This window comes from Oncorhynchus masou, chromosome 20, assembly GCF_036934945.1.
Source record: "Oncorhynchus masou masou isolate Uvic2021 chromosome 20, UVic_Omas_1.1, whole genome shotgun sequence".
In the NCBI taxonomy this organism is placed as follows: Eukaryota; Metazoa; Chordata; class Actinopteri; order Salmoniformes; family Salmonidae; genus Oncorhynchus; species Oncorhynchus masou.
Window position 1 is genome coordinate 13,778,940 of NC_088231.1, and position 16,208 is coordinate 13,795,147.

A 16,208-nucleotide genomic window follows, 5' to 3' on the forward strand; every position below is an offset into this window, starting at 1 on the left:
CCTAACAGGGTGGGTAGAAATTTTATTTAACTTTGCACCATTGTTTTCCCATCAAATAAATTGACACTTCCTGAATGTGGCATCATTGTAGGAAGGGGTTTTCTTAAATGGAGAATTACAAACGGGATGGAAAGTGATCACGGACAAATCAGATTGTTCAAGAAAATAATTTATGGCTTATATTTCTCGGAAGTTGATAGCACCCGGGGACATAGCAAAACAATCATCCACTGAAAGGTGTTAAATCCATAATTCCCTTTCAAGATGTTTATGGTAAAGGATAGTGGCCTTGTGGGATCCACATTTTACACCAAGATTTTTCCTGAAGACAGAAAAGGCACCACATAGGAATGACCCAATAGCACATTTGAGGCCTAATTAATCTCAGTTGGCTTGTTTTTACAGTAAAACCACAATACTGAGAAGGGTTTATATTTGACCTATATTGCAATAAGATGTAATTGAGCCCCTTGAATCTTAATTTGAGCATGAGTGCCATGGTTACATTACAGGTAGCATTTATAACTTTTATACTGTAAAGTGTTGGACCCATAAGCTGAAATAAGATCCCAAAAATGTCATGTGCACCAATTATTTACATCCCTGTTGGTGGGCATTTCACCTTTGCGAAGAACCCATTCACCTGATTAAACAGCATGATCATTACACAGGTGTACCTTGTGCTGTGGACAAAGGCCACTAAAATGTGCAGTTCCAACAATGCCACAGATGTCTCAAGTTAAGGGAGTGTGCAATTGGCATGCTGACTGCAGGAATGTCCACCAGAGATGTTAGTTTTAGAATTTGACATTGTCCAACAGAGTTTATTTTTGTATAGAGCTTTTCTTTTTGACTGAAAAAGAATAGCTCTATACAAAATACCTTACTAAACAACCATCCCATTAACAGAAGACGCCAACAGTTGAGTATCATTTACATTTTTTATTAAATCTGTCAGGTGTTTAGACGGTCTCTTGGATGGGGGGCTCGTAGCCGTCGGCCCTATCCACCTTAGCCCCAGTGTCATCCCCAGAGGGCTTGGCTGTACTGCTGCCACCACCCTCACCGTGTAGCTCCATCAGTTTGCCCACTGGAAGGAGACAAGAATAATCTAAGCACAACACCAGAGTACAACACAACAGGCTATTAGAGAAAGCCATATTGGATAATTTAGTATGCTAGGCTGTGTTTACACAATCCAAATCTGATCTTTTTGCTAATAATTAAAATGGGCTGCTTGTAAATGCAGACAGACATATGTTAAGACACAATCATGTCGTACAGAAACAAGTGTTGAGTCATCTTGCTGGAATATCAGAAATGCTGCCAGATGCTGGGAAGGGGACCTTATGGTGGTCATGATTAAGATGACCTTCAATAACCCTGGTTATTTTAGGTTAGTTGTTTTTGAGGTTCTTTAATGAATGGCAAGTTGACAAAGATCCTGAATAGGCCTTTCACACCATCAATTGTCTAGTATTGTGCCATCTGTCGGAGCCATGATCACTCCAAGTACCCACCGTTCTGGGTCCTTGGCGTAGACATAGCCCTTTCACTCTCCGCCCCTTATGACACAGACGTGACCCTTTCAGTCAGACTGCAACGCCTCAAGGGGCAGGATAGGTTTGAGGTTCAAGGTGACTTACACTCAAATTTGGGCTTCTTCAGCATCTTAACTTTCCTGACGTAGACGTCGTGGAGGGGGTAGATGGACTGGCAGGCCTTCTCAATGTCCTTGCCAACGGAGTCAGGGATCCTAGGGGACAAAGGGAAAAGTAAATCAGTAAGAGGAAACCTGGCTTGGCTACTGAAAATGACCGGCTGAGAGATCTAGTAAAAAAAAAAAAATAACTGACTTGCCTAGTAAAATAAAGGTTAAGAACAAATTCTTATTTTCAATGACGGCCTAGGAACAGTGGGTTAACTGCCTGTTCAGGGGCAGAATGACAGATTTTGTACTTTGTCAGCTCGGGGATTCGAACTTGCAACCTTTGTTACTAGTCCAACGCTCTAACCACTAGGCTACCCTGCCGCCCCGTCTGCCTTCATTGAATGCCATTCAACTTACCCAGACATCAAAACTTAAATGTACACAATTTCAGATGCAGGAAAAGTGTCTGACACATGCAAAATCTGTTGAAATAAATTTGCTTCATTTAACAGTCAATTAATAAGCATGCCCATACATGCATTTCACATGGACCACATCTTCCCAGAGTGCAGAACATTCTATTGAACCAGCAACAGGAAGGAGAACGTCCTTACAGCTTGTTGACGACTTCCTTCAGGTCGTTGGTCTGGACCTCACGGGTCATGATCTCCATCATCTTCTTCCTGATCTGACGGACCTGCTGGTGCTGGGCGTACGACGTCTTCCTGATCTGGTTGGTGCGCTTCTTGGTGAAGCCGACGCAGAACAGACGCAGGAGGTAGCCGTCGGTGGTCTTCACGTCCACATGGGCCTCAATCATGGTCTGGCGGGGAGACAGGATGAAGGTTAATGGATAGTTTTGGGTACATTGGGCCCAACACGTTATCAATAACATTACAGGGCAGAGGTTAATTTGTAGTAGAGGTAAACCGATTATGATTTTTCAACGCCGATACAGATTGGAGAACTTAAAAAGCAGATACCGATTAAACGGATAATTTGTATTTATTTATAATAATGACAATTGCAACAATAATGAATATACACTTATTTTAACTTAGTATATTACATCAATATAAATCAATTTAGCCTCATAATGAAACATGTTCAATTTGGTTTAAATAAATGCAAACACAAAGTGGTGGAGAAGAAAGTAAAAGTGCAATATGTGCCATGTAAAAAAGCTAACGTTTCAGTTCCTTGCTCAGAACATGACAGTTGGTGGTTCCTTTTAACATGAGACTTCAATATTCCAAATTAAGAGGTTTTAGGTTGTAGTTAATATAGTATTTATAGGACTCTCTCTATACCATATGTATTTCATTAACCTTTGACTATTGGATGTTCTTATAGGCACTTTAGTATTACCAGGAACACGTCGACAACAGCCACACTCGAAGCAGCGCTACCCATCGCTCCACAAAAGCCACGGCCCTTGCAGGGCAAGGGGAACAACTACTCCAAGTCTCAGAGCGAGTGACTTTGGAAATGCTATTAGCGCACACCCCGCTAACTAGCTAGCCATTTCACAATGGTTACGTTACACCAGCCTAATCTCGGGAGTTGGTAGGCTCGAAGTCATAAACAGCCGCTGGCAAAAGCACAAAAGTACTGTTTGAATGAATGCTTACGAGCCTGCTGCTACCTACCATCCCTCAGTCCGACTGCTCTATCAAAATCATAGACTTAGTTATAACATGATAACACACAGAAATATGAGCCTTAGGTCATTAATATGGTTGAATCTGGAAACTATAATCTCGAAAACAAGACGTTTATTATTGTAGTGAAATACGGAACCGTTACGTATTTTATCTTACGGGTGGAATCCCTAAGTCTAAATATTCCCGTTACATTAAACAACCTTCAATGTTATGTGCAAATTAGGCGGCCCAAACTGTTGCATATACCCTGAGTCTGCGTGCAATGAACGCAAGAGAAGTGACAAACTTACTGCATTCGCGTAACAGGCAGTCTCCTCGTGGAGTGCAATGTAATCAGGTGGTTAGAGCGTCGGACTAGTTAACTGTAAGGTTGCAAGATTGAATCCCCCGAGCCGACAAGGTAAAAACCTGTCGTTCTGCCCCTGAACAAGGCAGTTAACCCATCGTTCCTATGCAGTCATTGAAAATAAGAATGTTTTCTTAACCTTTTATAACTAGGGGGCGCTATTTACATTTTTGGGATGAAAAAAGTTCCCATTTTAAACAAGATATTTTGTCACGAAAAGATGCGACTATGCATATAATTGACAGCTTTGGAAAAAAACACTGACTTTCCAAAACTGCAAAGATATTGTCTGTGAGTGCCACAGAACTGATGTTACAGAAAAAACCCAGATAAAAATCCAATCAGGAAGTGCCGCATTTTTTGAAACCGCCTCATGGCAATGACTCCTTATATGGCTGTGGAGGAGCTAGGAGTCAGCTTAAGTTTTCCCCAAGGTGTCTGCAGCATTGTGACGTATTTGTAGGCACATCATTGGAAGATTGACCATAAGAGACTACATCTACAAGGTGGTCGCTTGGTGTCCTCCGTCGCAATTATTGAGTAATCTCCAGCTGCACTATTTTTCCGTTCGCCTCTGATGCCACTAATTATTTATCATCGAAGAGATGTGAAAAACACCTTGAGGATTGATTCTAAACAACTTTTGCCATGTTTGTCGATATTATGGAGCTAATTTGGAAAAATGTTTGGCGTTCTGTCGTTCTGCCCCTGAACAGGCAGTTAACCCACTGTTCCCAGTCCGTCATTGAAAATAAGAATGTGTTCTTAACTGACTTGCCTGGTTAACTCTTGATACTCCCCATCCCGGATCCGGGATCGTGAATAAAGCCTCAGGTTCATTAGCATAACGCAACGTTAACGATTTCTGAAAATCGCAAATAAAATGAAAATAATGCGCCTGCTCTCAAGCTTAGCCTTTTCTTAACAACACTGTCATCCCAGATTTTCAAAATATGCTTTTGAACCATAGCAAATTAATCATTTGTGTAAGAGTATGCTAAGCTAGCTTAGCATTTTGAGTAGCATTTAGCACGCAACATTTTCACAAAAACCAGATAACCAAATAAATAAAATAATTTACCTTTGAAGAGCTTCGGATGTTTTCAATGAGGAGACTCTCAGTTACATACCAAATACGCAGTTTTTCCTGAAAGAATCTTTGTGTAGGAGAAATCGCTCCGTTTTGTACATCACATTTGGCTACCGAAATGAACCGAAAATTCAGTCACCAAAACGTCAAACTTTTTCCGAATTAACTCCATAATATCGACCGAAACATGGCAAACGTTGTTTGGAATCAATCCTCAAGGTGTTTTTTTCACATATCTCTTCATTGATATGCAGTTCGTGGAAGCCTGCTTTCCCCTCAGAATCGCATGGGAAAATACCAGCAGCTGAAAAAGACGCACCAATTTCGACGGAGGACACCGGGCGGACACCTGGAAAATGTAGTCTCTTATGGTCAATCTTCCAATGATATGCCTACAAATACGTCACAATGCTGCAGACACCTTGGGGAAACGACAGAAAGGGCAGGCTCATTCCTCTCGCATTCACAGCCATATAAGGAGACAATGGAAAACGGAGCCTCAAAAATCCTGCTGGTTTCCTGGATGCCGTTTCATCTTGGTTTTGCCTGTAGCTCCCGTTCTAGGGCACCCACAGAGAATATATTTGCAGTTCTGGAAACGTCAGAGTGTGTTCTTTCCAAAGCTATCAATTATATGCATAGTCGAGCATCTTTTTGAGACAAAATATTGCGCTTAAAACGGGCACGTCTTTTTATCCAAAAATGAAATAGCGCCCCCATAGCATCAAGAGGTTAACAAAAGGCTAAGCTTGTGTTTCAATATATTTATTTCATTTAATTTGCGATTTTCATTAATAGGAAACGTTGTGTTATGGTAATGAGCTTGAGGCTATGATTACGCTCCCGTTGGAGTCGCAAAAAGTTAACTGACTTGTCTAGTTAGATAGAGATTAAATAAAAAGGTGTCCCCCCAAAAATAAAATATCAGCCAAATCGCTGTCCCAAAAAAAACAGATTTCCGATGGTTATGAAAACTTGAAATCGGCCCTTCCGATTACTCTCTAATTCATAGTGTTGAGATTACGCATAATGGTACAACATTGAAATTGTGGTTTACATTCCACATGTGCTGAGAAAAACTGAAGGAATGGCGGCACCTTCCAGCTTAAAGTTGCAATGACACTTTTTGGGCGATCCAACCAAATTGACATAGAAATAGCTCTGTCATTCTCATTGAAAGCAAGTATAAGAAGCAGTAGATGGTTTTTTTGAAATGCTTCCTGTTCTTAAGTTTTGCAGACCAGCTTGAAACAGCTGAAAACACAAAATACTACATTGGTTTAGATGGTATAATGATTCTCTAAACAATGACTGGTTGTTTTGTCAAACAAACTGAAATTAGGCAAACTAAATGGCAGAGTGATTTTTGCATATTGCACCTTTAATGACAGTACTACCTATTTCCATCCGTTTTGTACTGTGATTATAAATGCATATCAAAATTACAATATCTCAACAAATCCAGCTGTGCTACATCCTCCTGTAGGATTCCTCACCTGCCACTTCTTGACCATGGAGCACATCTTGTCACGGGTCAGGTCCATGCCGTGGAAGTTGGTCAGACAGTTCTTGCCCTGCACGTCTTCTGAGATCAGCTTGAACTTGCGGAAGGCCACCTCATCGTTCTGCAGGTCAGCAAGGCTCACCTCGAACACACGTCCCTTCAGACCATCAGAGGCAATTCCTAGTAGAACAGATTAGTTGATGTGATACGCGGCGAGGGGTATGGAGACCAAGGCAGGGATCATCAGCAGATCTCTTTACCAGTAATCAGTGGCAATCATTGGGCCGAAACAATGTCATTGTGCATTCCCATTGTGTTAAGTACGGTACAAACAAATCCAATTTTAAAAGGGAAAACTAAAAAGGGACATTACTGACCAACAAACCCATATTAAATGGTAGTTTTAGGACAACTATTAGTCGGGACTCCGAGTTGAGCATCGTTCTGGTGTTTTGACGGAAAATAACCTTACCACCAGGGTCAGCTTCGCCAAACAAATGCTTCCTGCCAACAAAAGCACTTGTATAATCGCTAGGAACTCTACTTACCAGATGTAGTGAAATGTGCACCTCGCTATTAAATAAAATGTTACATTTTGTGGTAGGAAGTCTTGCGTGAACTAATGGCAGACCGCCGTCTAACTTGGCAGGAATATGGTGCAGTTCGGACAAAAGTTGGATACCGATGTTTATTTGACAGCGAGGGACATTTCACTTTGTCTGGTAAATTCCAAGAGATTATACATATGCTTTTGTTGACAGGAAACATTTTTGGCGAAGCCGGTTATACTGCGGTATGGTTAGCAGCCATCGCCACCTAAGAGAACGATGCACATCGAGGAGTCCAACCAATATACAGACTCCCGAAGTTGTTCCAAAGCTAGTTGAATTAGGCTATCTAGCTAACTGGTTACAGTACAAGGTCAGGAGTTCCCGTTTTAGTCACCTCACTTTAAATCAACCCCTAGTTTCCAAACGGTGTTTTAATTCCACAGAACTACAGTCTGCAGTTTTTTTGCTGCATGTTGGTCTTTATACTGGTAGCCATCACTACTGAACCATGTGGTTAATGATGCTCCATTAATCTACATCGGTTGGAAAAGCAAACTTACGGGTTCCCTGAGTCCTGGAGACCAAGGTCTTGCCAATGTTGCGGATGTTGAACATAGCGGGTGCCTTGACATCATACCAGTCCTTCTTGGAGAAAGGGTCGACACTGGGGATAGAGAAAGTAGTGTGGTCAATATCAGTTCTGTTAATCTGTTTTGATGACACAGGCCTATGTAGCTAGCTAAAGAAACTAAGGTTGCAGTCTAGTTTACGCGAAACCAACCAAAGGACTAACGTTAACTTGTTATGGTCAAATGTTGGCAATGGTATCAACGTCAACTTTCAGCACAATCAAAACGTGGAAATTCAACAGGCACCTGGCTAAACAATAAAAGATGACCGGAATACCATATCGTTAGCTAGCTAGTTACTAATGTAAGGCCCAGCAAACTGGCTAAATTTATATCTTATCTGATAAATTTTCCTTTTCTCGCTAACGACTGAAGGGTTGGCACCACGTTCATGTAGCCCTGGCTGGCTTGGCTACAATACTTTGATCCTGTTTGACCTGACCATACCATATCGTAGAAAATACTTCGTCTAGCTAACGTTGTCCACGTTATGTTCATGGATGGCCATATCTGCCATCTTGCTAGCCACCATAGTTACATGAATGATCTACTTAGGCAGCTTTGCTTGTCCCAGAGGATGTCGCTAGACTACAGACAATGAGTGCATTTCGGCACATTTAAATAAAATGCTTCACGATATGCAGCCTGTGTTACGACTTCGACAGACTCTTTTGTAACAGTTCAGTGTCGCTTATGTACAAACACATGAACCCTGAATGCGCAGTGAGCCTAGCAGATTAGCAACAGTGACCAGACTGAATGCATCCAGTTAAAATCAACCTCATCCTTCACATTTTCAAACTGAAAGTCAATAACCTGAACTTAATAGTGTACATTGCATGATTTAATGGATCAATTGCGCTACTTACATCTTCTTTTTGGCACCTTTTTTGCCACCTTTGGTCAGCCTCTTATTCTTGCCGACTGCCATGTTGGCTACAGGGAGTGAAAGAGGAGGAAATAGGAATTATCGCGAGTGTTAAAGATAGAGCTGAGATTTCTCACATCTCGCGACTCGCGATATGTTGAGACCTCAAAACTAGCACGTTGTCGTTCTCTACTGGCCTAAGCGTGATATCGCAGTCCTTTATTTGATACGTTATAACAACATTTAATAAACTCAGGAAGTGTTTGCTACATTGTATGATATGGTATTGTTATGCTATAATATTGATATTTCTATCTACTGTATCCACTACAAATAGAAATATCTTCTGTATCCACTACAAATAGCTGCTGCTTCTGCAAAAGCTAATGCGGATCCAAATAAACAATTAAACACACCCACTTTGACAGTTCGCTCAGTTCAGACGCTCACATGAATGATTGACATTCAGTCTGACACATATTGTGTTGTTTGTCTGAAATTCTGTAAATTAGTACATAAGAATATTATATAATTCATATATGATTTATAATAATATAAATCTCTGTTCCAGAATGAATGAATATATGCATAAACATGTAACTGAGTATAAAATATAAATTAGATCAGCCGCTGGCTTTTACTGTGGCAGTGAAATATGATGCACCAACACTTTCACAAATTAACCAAATTAAATTTACAGTCACTGTCTTTGGAGAAATTAGCAGTCATATGAGCAGACCCATAATAACTTAAATAACTTCAACCGAAATATTCACTCACATATTCATGATGAAGGAAAGACTATTCTCCTGAATTCCGAGAAAAGAAACATAATATTGACTTAACTCAGTGTTTTCCAAACTCGGTCCAGGGGACCCCAGGGTATACATGTTATAGTTTTGGCCTAGCTCTACACAGCTGATTCAAGTAATCATAATGTAATGTTGCGTTGATTATTTTTAATCAGATGTGTAGTGCTAGGGCTTAAAAACAAGACATGCATCCCTTGGAGTTTGGAAAACACTGACTTAACTATTCACAACAAGTGTTAAACTACATCTTATATGCATGTTATTATGTTAAACTATATCTTATATGCATATTATTATGTTAAACTATATCTTATATGCATGTTATTATGTTAAACTATATGTTATATGCATGTTATTATGTTAAACTATATGTTATATTCATGTTATTATGTTAAACTATATGTTATATGCATGTTATTATGTTAAACTATATGTTATATTCATGTTATTATGTTAAACTATATGTTATATGCATGTTATTATGTTAAACTACATCTTATATGCATATTATTATGTTAAACTATATATTTTATGCATGTTATTATGTTAAACTACATGTTATATACATGTTATTATGTTAAACTATATGTTATATGCATGTATATTACTCAATACTCTGCACTGTATTACACTATTCAGTCAGCCAAGTACACTGCGTGACAGTCAGCCCTGATATGCTGTATTAGTGAACCAACAAGTGAATATTTCATGAAGAAAACAGGTTGAACCTGAATCTCAAACTGTTAACATTCCATGCAGGTGTGTCTTGCCTCCTCCCGTTATTAGGACACTGATACAACTGTGTCAATTACAGGGTTAGGGATGATGCCTAGCTGGGCTGAACCTGGTGACAATGTAAACATTGACATACATTCATTCTAGACCTACATTGTCTCTACACTCTTAGAAAAAAGGGTTCCAAAAGGGTTCTTCATTGAACCTAAAAGAGTTCTACAAGGAACTATTAAAGGTTCTTCAAAGGGTTCTCTTATGGGGACAGCTGAAGAACCCTTCTAGATAGCACTCTTTTTCTAAGATTCTATACAGTATCTGAAAAGTACCCTTTAATGTTCAACATGTGTCCTAATATTGGTGAGGCCTAATTTGGCCAAATCCCTCACATGTTCAGTATACATAAATCATATACATTGTATAAATGAGTCTGTGAATATGCATGTTAGAGACATGTTGTAACACCTAGTGAAGATGAATGTAAATAGAATTAATAACGTTCCTGTCATCTCCTTGTCAGGGATAATCCCTGATCAGGAGAATGGAAGTGGTGGTCTTTAAAGCTCAACAACCATCCAACATGGATTAAGTTCTTATCTTGTCACTGAAAACGTTTTGAACCCCTCACCTGGCTTTAAAATCAGAAGGTGCCCCAAAAAGGTCTTACTTTGGACACTGAAAACGTTTTGAACCACTCACCTGGCTTTAAAATCAGCAGGCGCCCAAAAAGGTCTTACTCTGGACACTGAAAACGTTTTGAACCACTCACCTGGCTTTAAAATCAGCAGGCGCCCAAAAAGGTCTTACTCTTGTCACTGAAAACGTTTTGACCTTCTTGCCTTGTTGATATCACCACCCAAATCAAGAGAGGTGCAGCATCCTCTTCTCTCACAACATGCCTCCAAAAAATATGATCTTGATTGCCTGCCATATTGCCTACCTTCTGTAGCATGCTGCTAAAAATCAGCCTCCTATTCAGAAAGGCATCATCTGTCACGTTCTGACCTTTACTTCCTTTGTTTTGTCATTATTTAGTATGGTCAGGGCGTGAGTTGGGGTGGGCAGTCTATGTTTGTTTTTCTATGATTTGGGTATTTCTATGTTTCGGCCCAGTATGGTTCTCAATCAGAGGCAGGTGTCATTAGTTGTCTCTGATTGAGAATCATACTTTGGTAGCCTGGGTTTCACTGTGTGGTGGTGGGTGATTGTTCCTGTCTCTGTGTTAGTTTGCACCAGTATAGGCTGTTTAGGTTTTCTCGTTACGTTTATTGTTTTTGTACTGTTCGTGTTCTTTTGTTCATTTAACATGAATCTAAATAGCCACGCTGCATTTTGGTCCTCCTCTCCTTCACCACAAGAAAGCCGTGACATCATCATCATCATCATCACAAGGATACATTTACCCACTGGGCACACACTGATTGAATCAACGTTGCTTGCTTTCCAAACTGTACATTTTCTCCACGATTGTATTTCGAAATTTGCAAAAGGCAAAGTGACAGCCGCATAGAATATAATCCATAGATGGCAGTTTCCATTGAAATCAGGACTGGCAGCCAATGATAGTGTACCCATGAGTTTAACACTCAAATTGCCAGGGTAAGAGGTTCCAAATCCCTTTTATGGATTATATGTCTATGGCCACAATGCAACAAGCTGTACATTTGGCGTGCACGCTGGTCAAATTGTGCCCCCCCGACTGTAGGCAACTGGTAACTGCCAAAATAAAGGAAACACTTGAGTAAGTGAGGGATACAAAGTGTATGTCATGGTGTGTGGGGTGCATTTTCCTGGCATGGTTTTTGTCCACTTGTAGAATCTATGCCAAGGCGCATTGAAGCTGTTCTGGCAGCTTGTGGTGACCCAATACACTAAGACACTTTATGCTGGTGTTTCCTTTTTTTTGTCAGTTACCTGTATGCACTTGTGATACAATTTAATCCACAGTTATGTTTTTGAAACTATTGATCCTCTGTGGCTAAATTATGCTATCTGGGGTATTTTGAACATTGAGAGCAGGCTCCTGTGGTTGAATTTTAAAAAACGTAATTATTTTTTTTGAGCTTTTGGACCCAGCCCCTGACTCACGCAATTGACCAGTCACATGTATTTATTATGCAGTTTTTTATTAATCGGTTACCCAATCAAGGCAGGGCCCCCCAGTTACCCACGTGGGAACCATACCTCCTCTCCTCCCCCCATCTGATGATTAATAGAGCGACAGCAGCAAATCAAATCAAATTTATTTATATAGCCCTTCGTACATCAGCTGATATCTCAAAGTGCTATACAGAAACCCAGCCTAAAACCCCAAACAGCAAGCAATGCAGGTGTAGATGCACGGTGGTTAGGAAAAACTCCCTAGAAAGGCCAAAACCTAGGAAGAAACCTAGAGAGGAACCAGGCTATGTGGGGTGGCCAGTCCTCTTCTGGCTGTGCCGGATAGAGATTATAACAGAACATGGCCAAGATGTTCAAATGTTCATAAATGACCAGCATGGTCGAATAATAATAAGGCAGAACAGTTGAAACTGGAGCAGCAGCACGGCCAGGTGGACTGGGGCAGCAAGGAGTCATCATGTCAGGTAGTCCTGGGGCATGGTCCTAGGGCTCAGGTCCTCCGAGAGAGAGAAAGAAAGAGAATTAGAGAGAGCATATGTGGGGTGGCCAGTCCTCTTCCGGCTGTGCCGGGTGGAGATTATAACAGAACATGGCCAAGATGTTCAAATGTTCATAAATGACCAGCATGGTCGAATAATAATAAGGTAGAACAGTTGAAACTGGAGCAGCAGCACGGCCAGGTGGACTGGGGACTGCAAGGAGTCATCATGTCAGGTAGTCCTGGGGCATGGTCCTAGGGCTCAGGTCCTCCGAGAGAGAGAAGGAGAGAATTAGAGAACGCACACTTAGATTCACACAGGACACCGAATTGGACAGGAGAAGTACTCCAGATATAACAAACTGACCCCAGCCCCCCGACACATAAACTACTGCAGCATAAATACTGGAGGCTGAGCAGCAGGTTGTCTACACTCATTGAGAGTGAGCTCCTGAATCCTCCTGTGGTTTGCGGTTGCAGTAAAAAAATATATATTATATACTGTATATATGCTTCTTGGGCCCCCCACTGGCCTGGGCCCAGGGGCTTCAGCCCCAGTATCCCCTGCATTAAACCGGCCCTGTCCATGTCATTTCAACAAAATGACATTGAACCAAAGTGAAATAGACCTTGAATTGACATCTGTGCCCAGTGGGTAGTCTCTGGAGAGACATGTGTAATTCCCTCTTGTCATCATAATGCAACAGCCTTCACTCAGCTTAGTTTTCTGATCGAATCTGCCCCATGGGGGGGTTCAAAGTAAATCCAAGCTTTACGCAGAATACATTTCTTAAAGAAAACAGTCAAGAGTATGTGTGTTCGAACCGTATGGTTTTAGCAGCCCTTATTTGTTCAGGATATTTCAAAAATATATATATTTCCCTTAGGTATTGATTTGGAAAGATATAATGAATGTTCATCCAATCAAAAGATGACAGCACTTTGGCACAAAGCTGTGTGAGTAGCTGAATTCATTAATGCGTTGTGGAACACAAAAGACAAAACAAGAAAAGAAAATGTTGTAAATGAAATGTGTATTTAATTTACATCATCAAGGTTGCAGTTCAACAGCCAACTATGAAATACAAGTTACTATATCAACACTCTCTCTTACTTTCATTTTGTAGGTTACCTCAGGTAAGTCAGTGCAAATGTGTCTTGACTTGAACCCACTCAATGTATCCTGCATGTAAATTAAAGCATTTTACTGTAGTAAGCACTTGTATTTCAGGTCACTGCTACTGAGACCAACCTTGACTTTGGCTACGTCCCAAATGGAACCCTATTTCCTTTACAGTGCACTTCTTTTGATCAGAGCCCCCTATTCCCCATAGGGCTCTGGTCAAATGGAGCACACATTAAAAGGAACAGGGTGCCATTTGGGACGCAACCATTGTCTGATGCTGGAACTCAACTGACTGCCTTGTGTCCCAGTGTCCCCAGGGAGAGGGACTGCTTGTGAGGTCAAAAGAATTGTGGCGCTGCCTGACTCCTTGGCAACAGCACTAGAACTGCGTCCTAAAAGGGCACATTATTCCCCACACAGTGCACTCCTTTTGACGAGAGCCTTATGGGCCCTGGTAAAAAGTAGTGCACTATATAGGGAATATTGTGCCATTTAGGATGCAACCTAGGACTGGGAGCCATCCCACATTCCACTGAGCAACTGAAGTCATCCTGTATCAGAGCCTCCTAGGAGATGAGAGGAGACACACATCTTTATGATGCAATAATGATCTTTGTTCAAATACATTGCATTTGATCTTTGACTACATTTCAATCATACATAGGCTATTCAATATACGTAGGCTAAATGAAATAGAAACCTATCTATTTGGTCTCATAAACGTCTTAAACAAGTTTCAAGTTTTAATGTCATGTGCACAAGTACAGTGCAAATCCTTTCTTGCAACATGGGTCAGTGACTGGAAGAGGCAAGAGAAGCATCGCTGTCACATCGTTTTAATGTCTGGTTTCTATCACCTCCGGTTACATTACAGCTGTCAATGTTCCACTGCATGGACTATAGAGAGAAGAATTACAATTTACATATCTCATGTGAATATGACTTACATTTTTTTTTTTACAGCAGGACATTATTTTGTCTACTCTTGTTTTCAAGAGTCTTGTTTTGTTTTCAGCAATAATATAAACATGTTACAAATGTTTCCCCTTGTCACGCCCTGGTCTATATTTATTATGTTATCTTCATTTATTGGGTCAGGCCAGGGTGTGACATGGGTTTATTTGTAGTGTGTTTCGTCTTGGGGTTGTGTGGGGTGTATAGATTAGTCTATGGCTGCCTGAGGCGGTTCTCAATCAGTCAGGTGATTATCGTTGTCTCTGATTGGGAACCATATTTAGGTAGCCTGGGTTTCACTGTGTGTTTGTGGGTGATTGTTCCTGTCTCTGTGTTTGTTGCACCAGTCAGGGCTGTTTTGGTTTTTGACGTTTGTTGTTTTGTATTGATCGTGTTTTCTTTATCATTAAAGATGTATCTAACGAACCACGCTGCATTTTGGTCCGATCCTTGTTCCACCTCTTCGTCAGAGGAGGAGTTGGAAGAAACCCGTTACACCCCTTCTATACAACTGTAACCATACAGTGCCTTGCGAAAGTATTCGGCCCCCTTGAACTTTGCGACCTTTTGCCACATTTCAGGCTTCAAACATAAAGATATAAAACAGTATTTTTTTTGTGACGAATCAACAACAAGTGGGACACAATCATGAAGTGGAACGACATTTATTGGATATTTCAAACTTTTTTAACAAATCAAAAACTGAAAAATTGGGCGTGCAAAATTATTCAGCCCCCTTAAGTTAATATTTTGTAGTGCCACCTTTTGCTGCGATTACAGCTGTAAGTCACTTGGGGTATGTCTCTATCAGTTTTGCACATCGAGAGACTGACATTTTGTCCCATTCCTCCTTGCAAAACAGCTCGAGCTCAGTGAGGTTGGATGGAGAGCATTTGTGAACAGCAGTTTTCAGTTCTTTCACATTTACATTTACATTTACATTTAAGTCATTTGGCAGACGCTCTTATCCAGAGCGACTTACAAATTGGTGAATTCACCTTATGACATCCAGTGGAACAGCCACTTTACAGTAGTGCATCTAAATCATTTAAGGGGGTGAGAAGGATTACTTTATCCTATCCTAGGTATTCCTCAGATTCTCGATTGGATTCAGGTCTGGACTTTGACTTGGCCATTCTAACACCTGGATATGTTTATTTTTGAACCATTCCATTGTAGATTTTGCTTTATGTTTTGGATCATTGTCTTGTTGGAAGACATATCTCGGTCCCAGTCTCAGGTCTTTTGCAGACTCCATCAGGTTTTCTTCCAGAATGGTCCTGTATTTGGCTCCATCCATCTTCCCATCAATTTTAACCATCTTCCCTGTCCCTGCTGAAGAAAAGCAGGCCCAAACCATGATGCTGCCACCACCATGTTTGACAGTGGGTATGGTGTGTTCAGGGTGATGAGCTGTGTTGCTTTTACGCCAAACATAACGTTTTGCATTGTTGCCAAAAAGTTCAATTTTGGTTTCATCTGACCAGAGCACCTTCTTCCACATGTTTGGTGTGTCTCCCAGGTGGCTTATGGCAAACTTTAAACAACACTTTTTATGGATATCTTTAAGAAATGGCTTTCTTCTTGCCACTCTTCCATAAAGGCCAGATTTGTGTAATATACAACTGATTGTTGTCCTATGGACAGAGTCTCCCACCTCAGCTGTAGATCTCTGCAGTTCA

At 40.8% G+C, this 16,208-nt stretch overlaps 1 protein-coding gene and 1 non-coding gene across 2 annotated transcripts; both read right to left on the reverse strand.

Moving 5' to 3' along the window:
- Positions 1–927: 927 nt before the first annotated feature.
- LOC135506994 (small ribosomal subunit protein eS1) lies at positions 928–8,404 on the reverse strand. Its single transcript, XM_064926444.1, has 6 exons — positions 8,305–8,404; positions 7,367–7,470; positions 6,248–6,435; positions 2,266–2,474; positions 1,647–1,756; positions 928–1,090 (listed from the first exon to the last, which is right to left on the reverse strand). The coding sequence occupies exons 1-6, from the start codon at positions 8,364–8,366 to the stop codon at positions 963–965; spliced, it is 801 nt and encodes a 266-aa protein (XP_064782516.1). The 5' UTR covers positions 8,367–8,404; the 3' UTR covers positions 928–962.
- LOC135507273 (small nucleolar RNA SNORA17) lies at positions 1,488–1,619 on the reverse strand. The gene has a single exon (XR_010450635.1). It is a non-coding gene; the product is annotated as a small nucleolar RNA SNORA17 (small nucleolar RNA).
- Positions 8,405–16,208: the final 7,804 nt, after the last annotated feature.

Excerpts from the sequence above, each read along its gene's own strand:
- LOC135506994 (XM_064926444.1), bottom strand. The coding sequence starts at position 8,366 with ATGGCAGTCGGCAAGAATAAGAGGCTGACCAAAGGTGGCAAAAAAGGT. Across the intron at positions 7,471-8,304 it reads AAAGGTGCCAAAAAGAAGAT|TGTCGACCCTTTCTCCAAGA; the intron begins GTAAGTAGCGCA and ends CTCTATCCCCAG. Across the intron at positions 6,436-7,366 it reads CTCCAGGACTCAGGGAACCC|GAATTGCCTCTGATGGTCTG; the intron begins GTAAGTTTGCTT and ends CTGTTCTACTAG.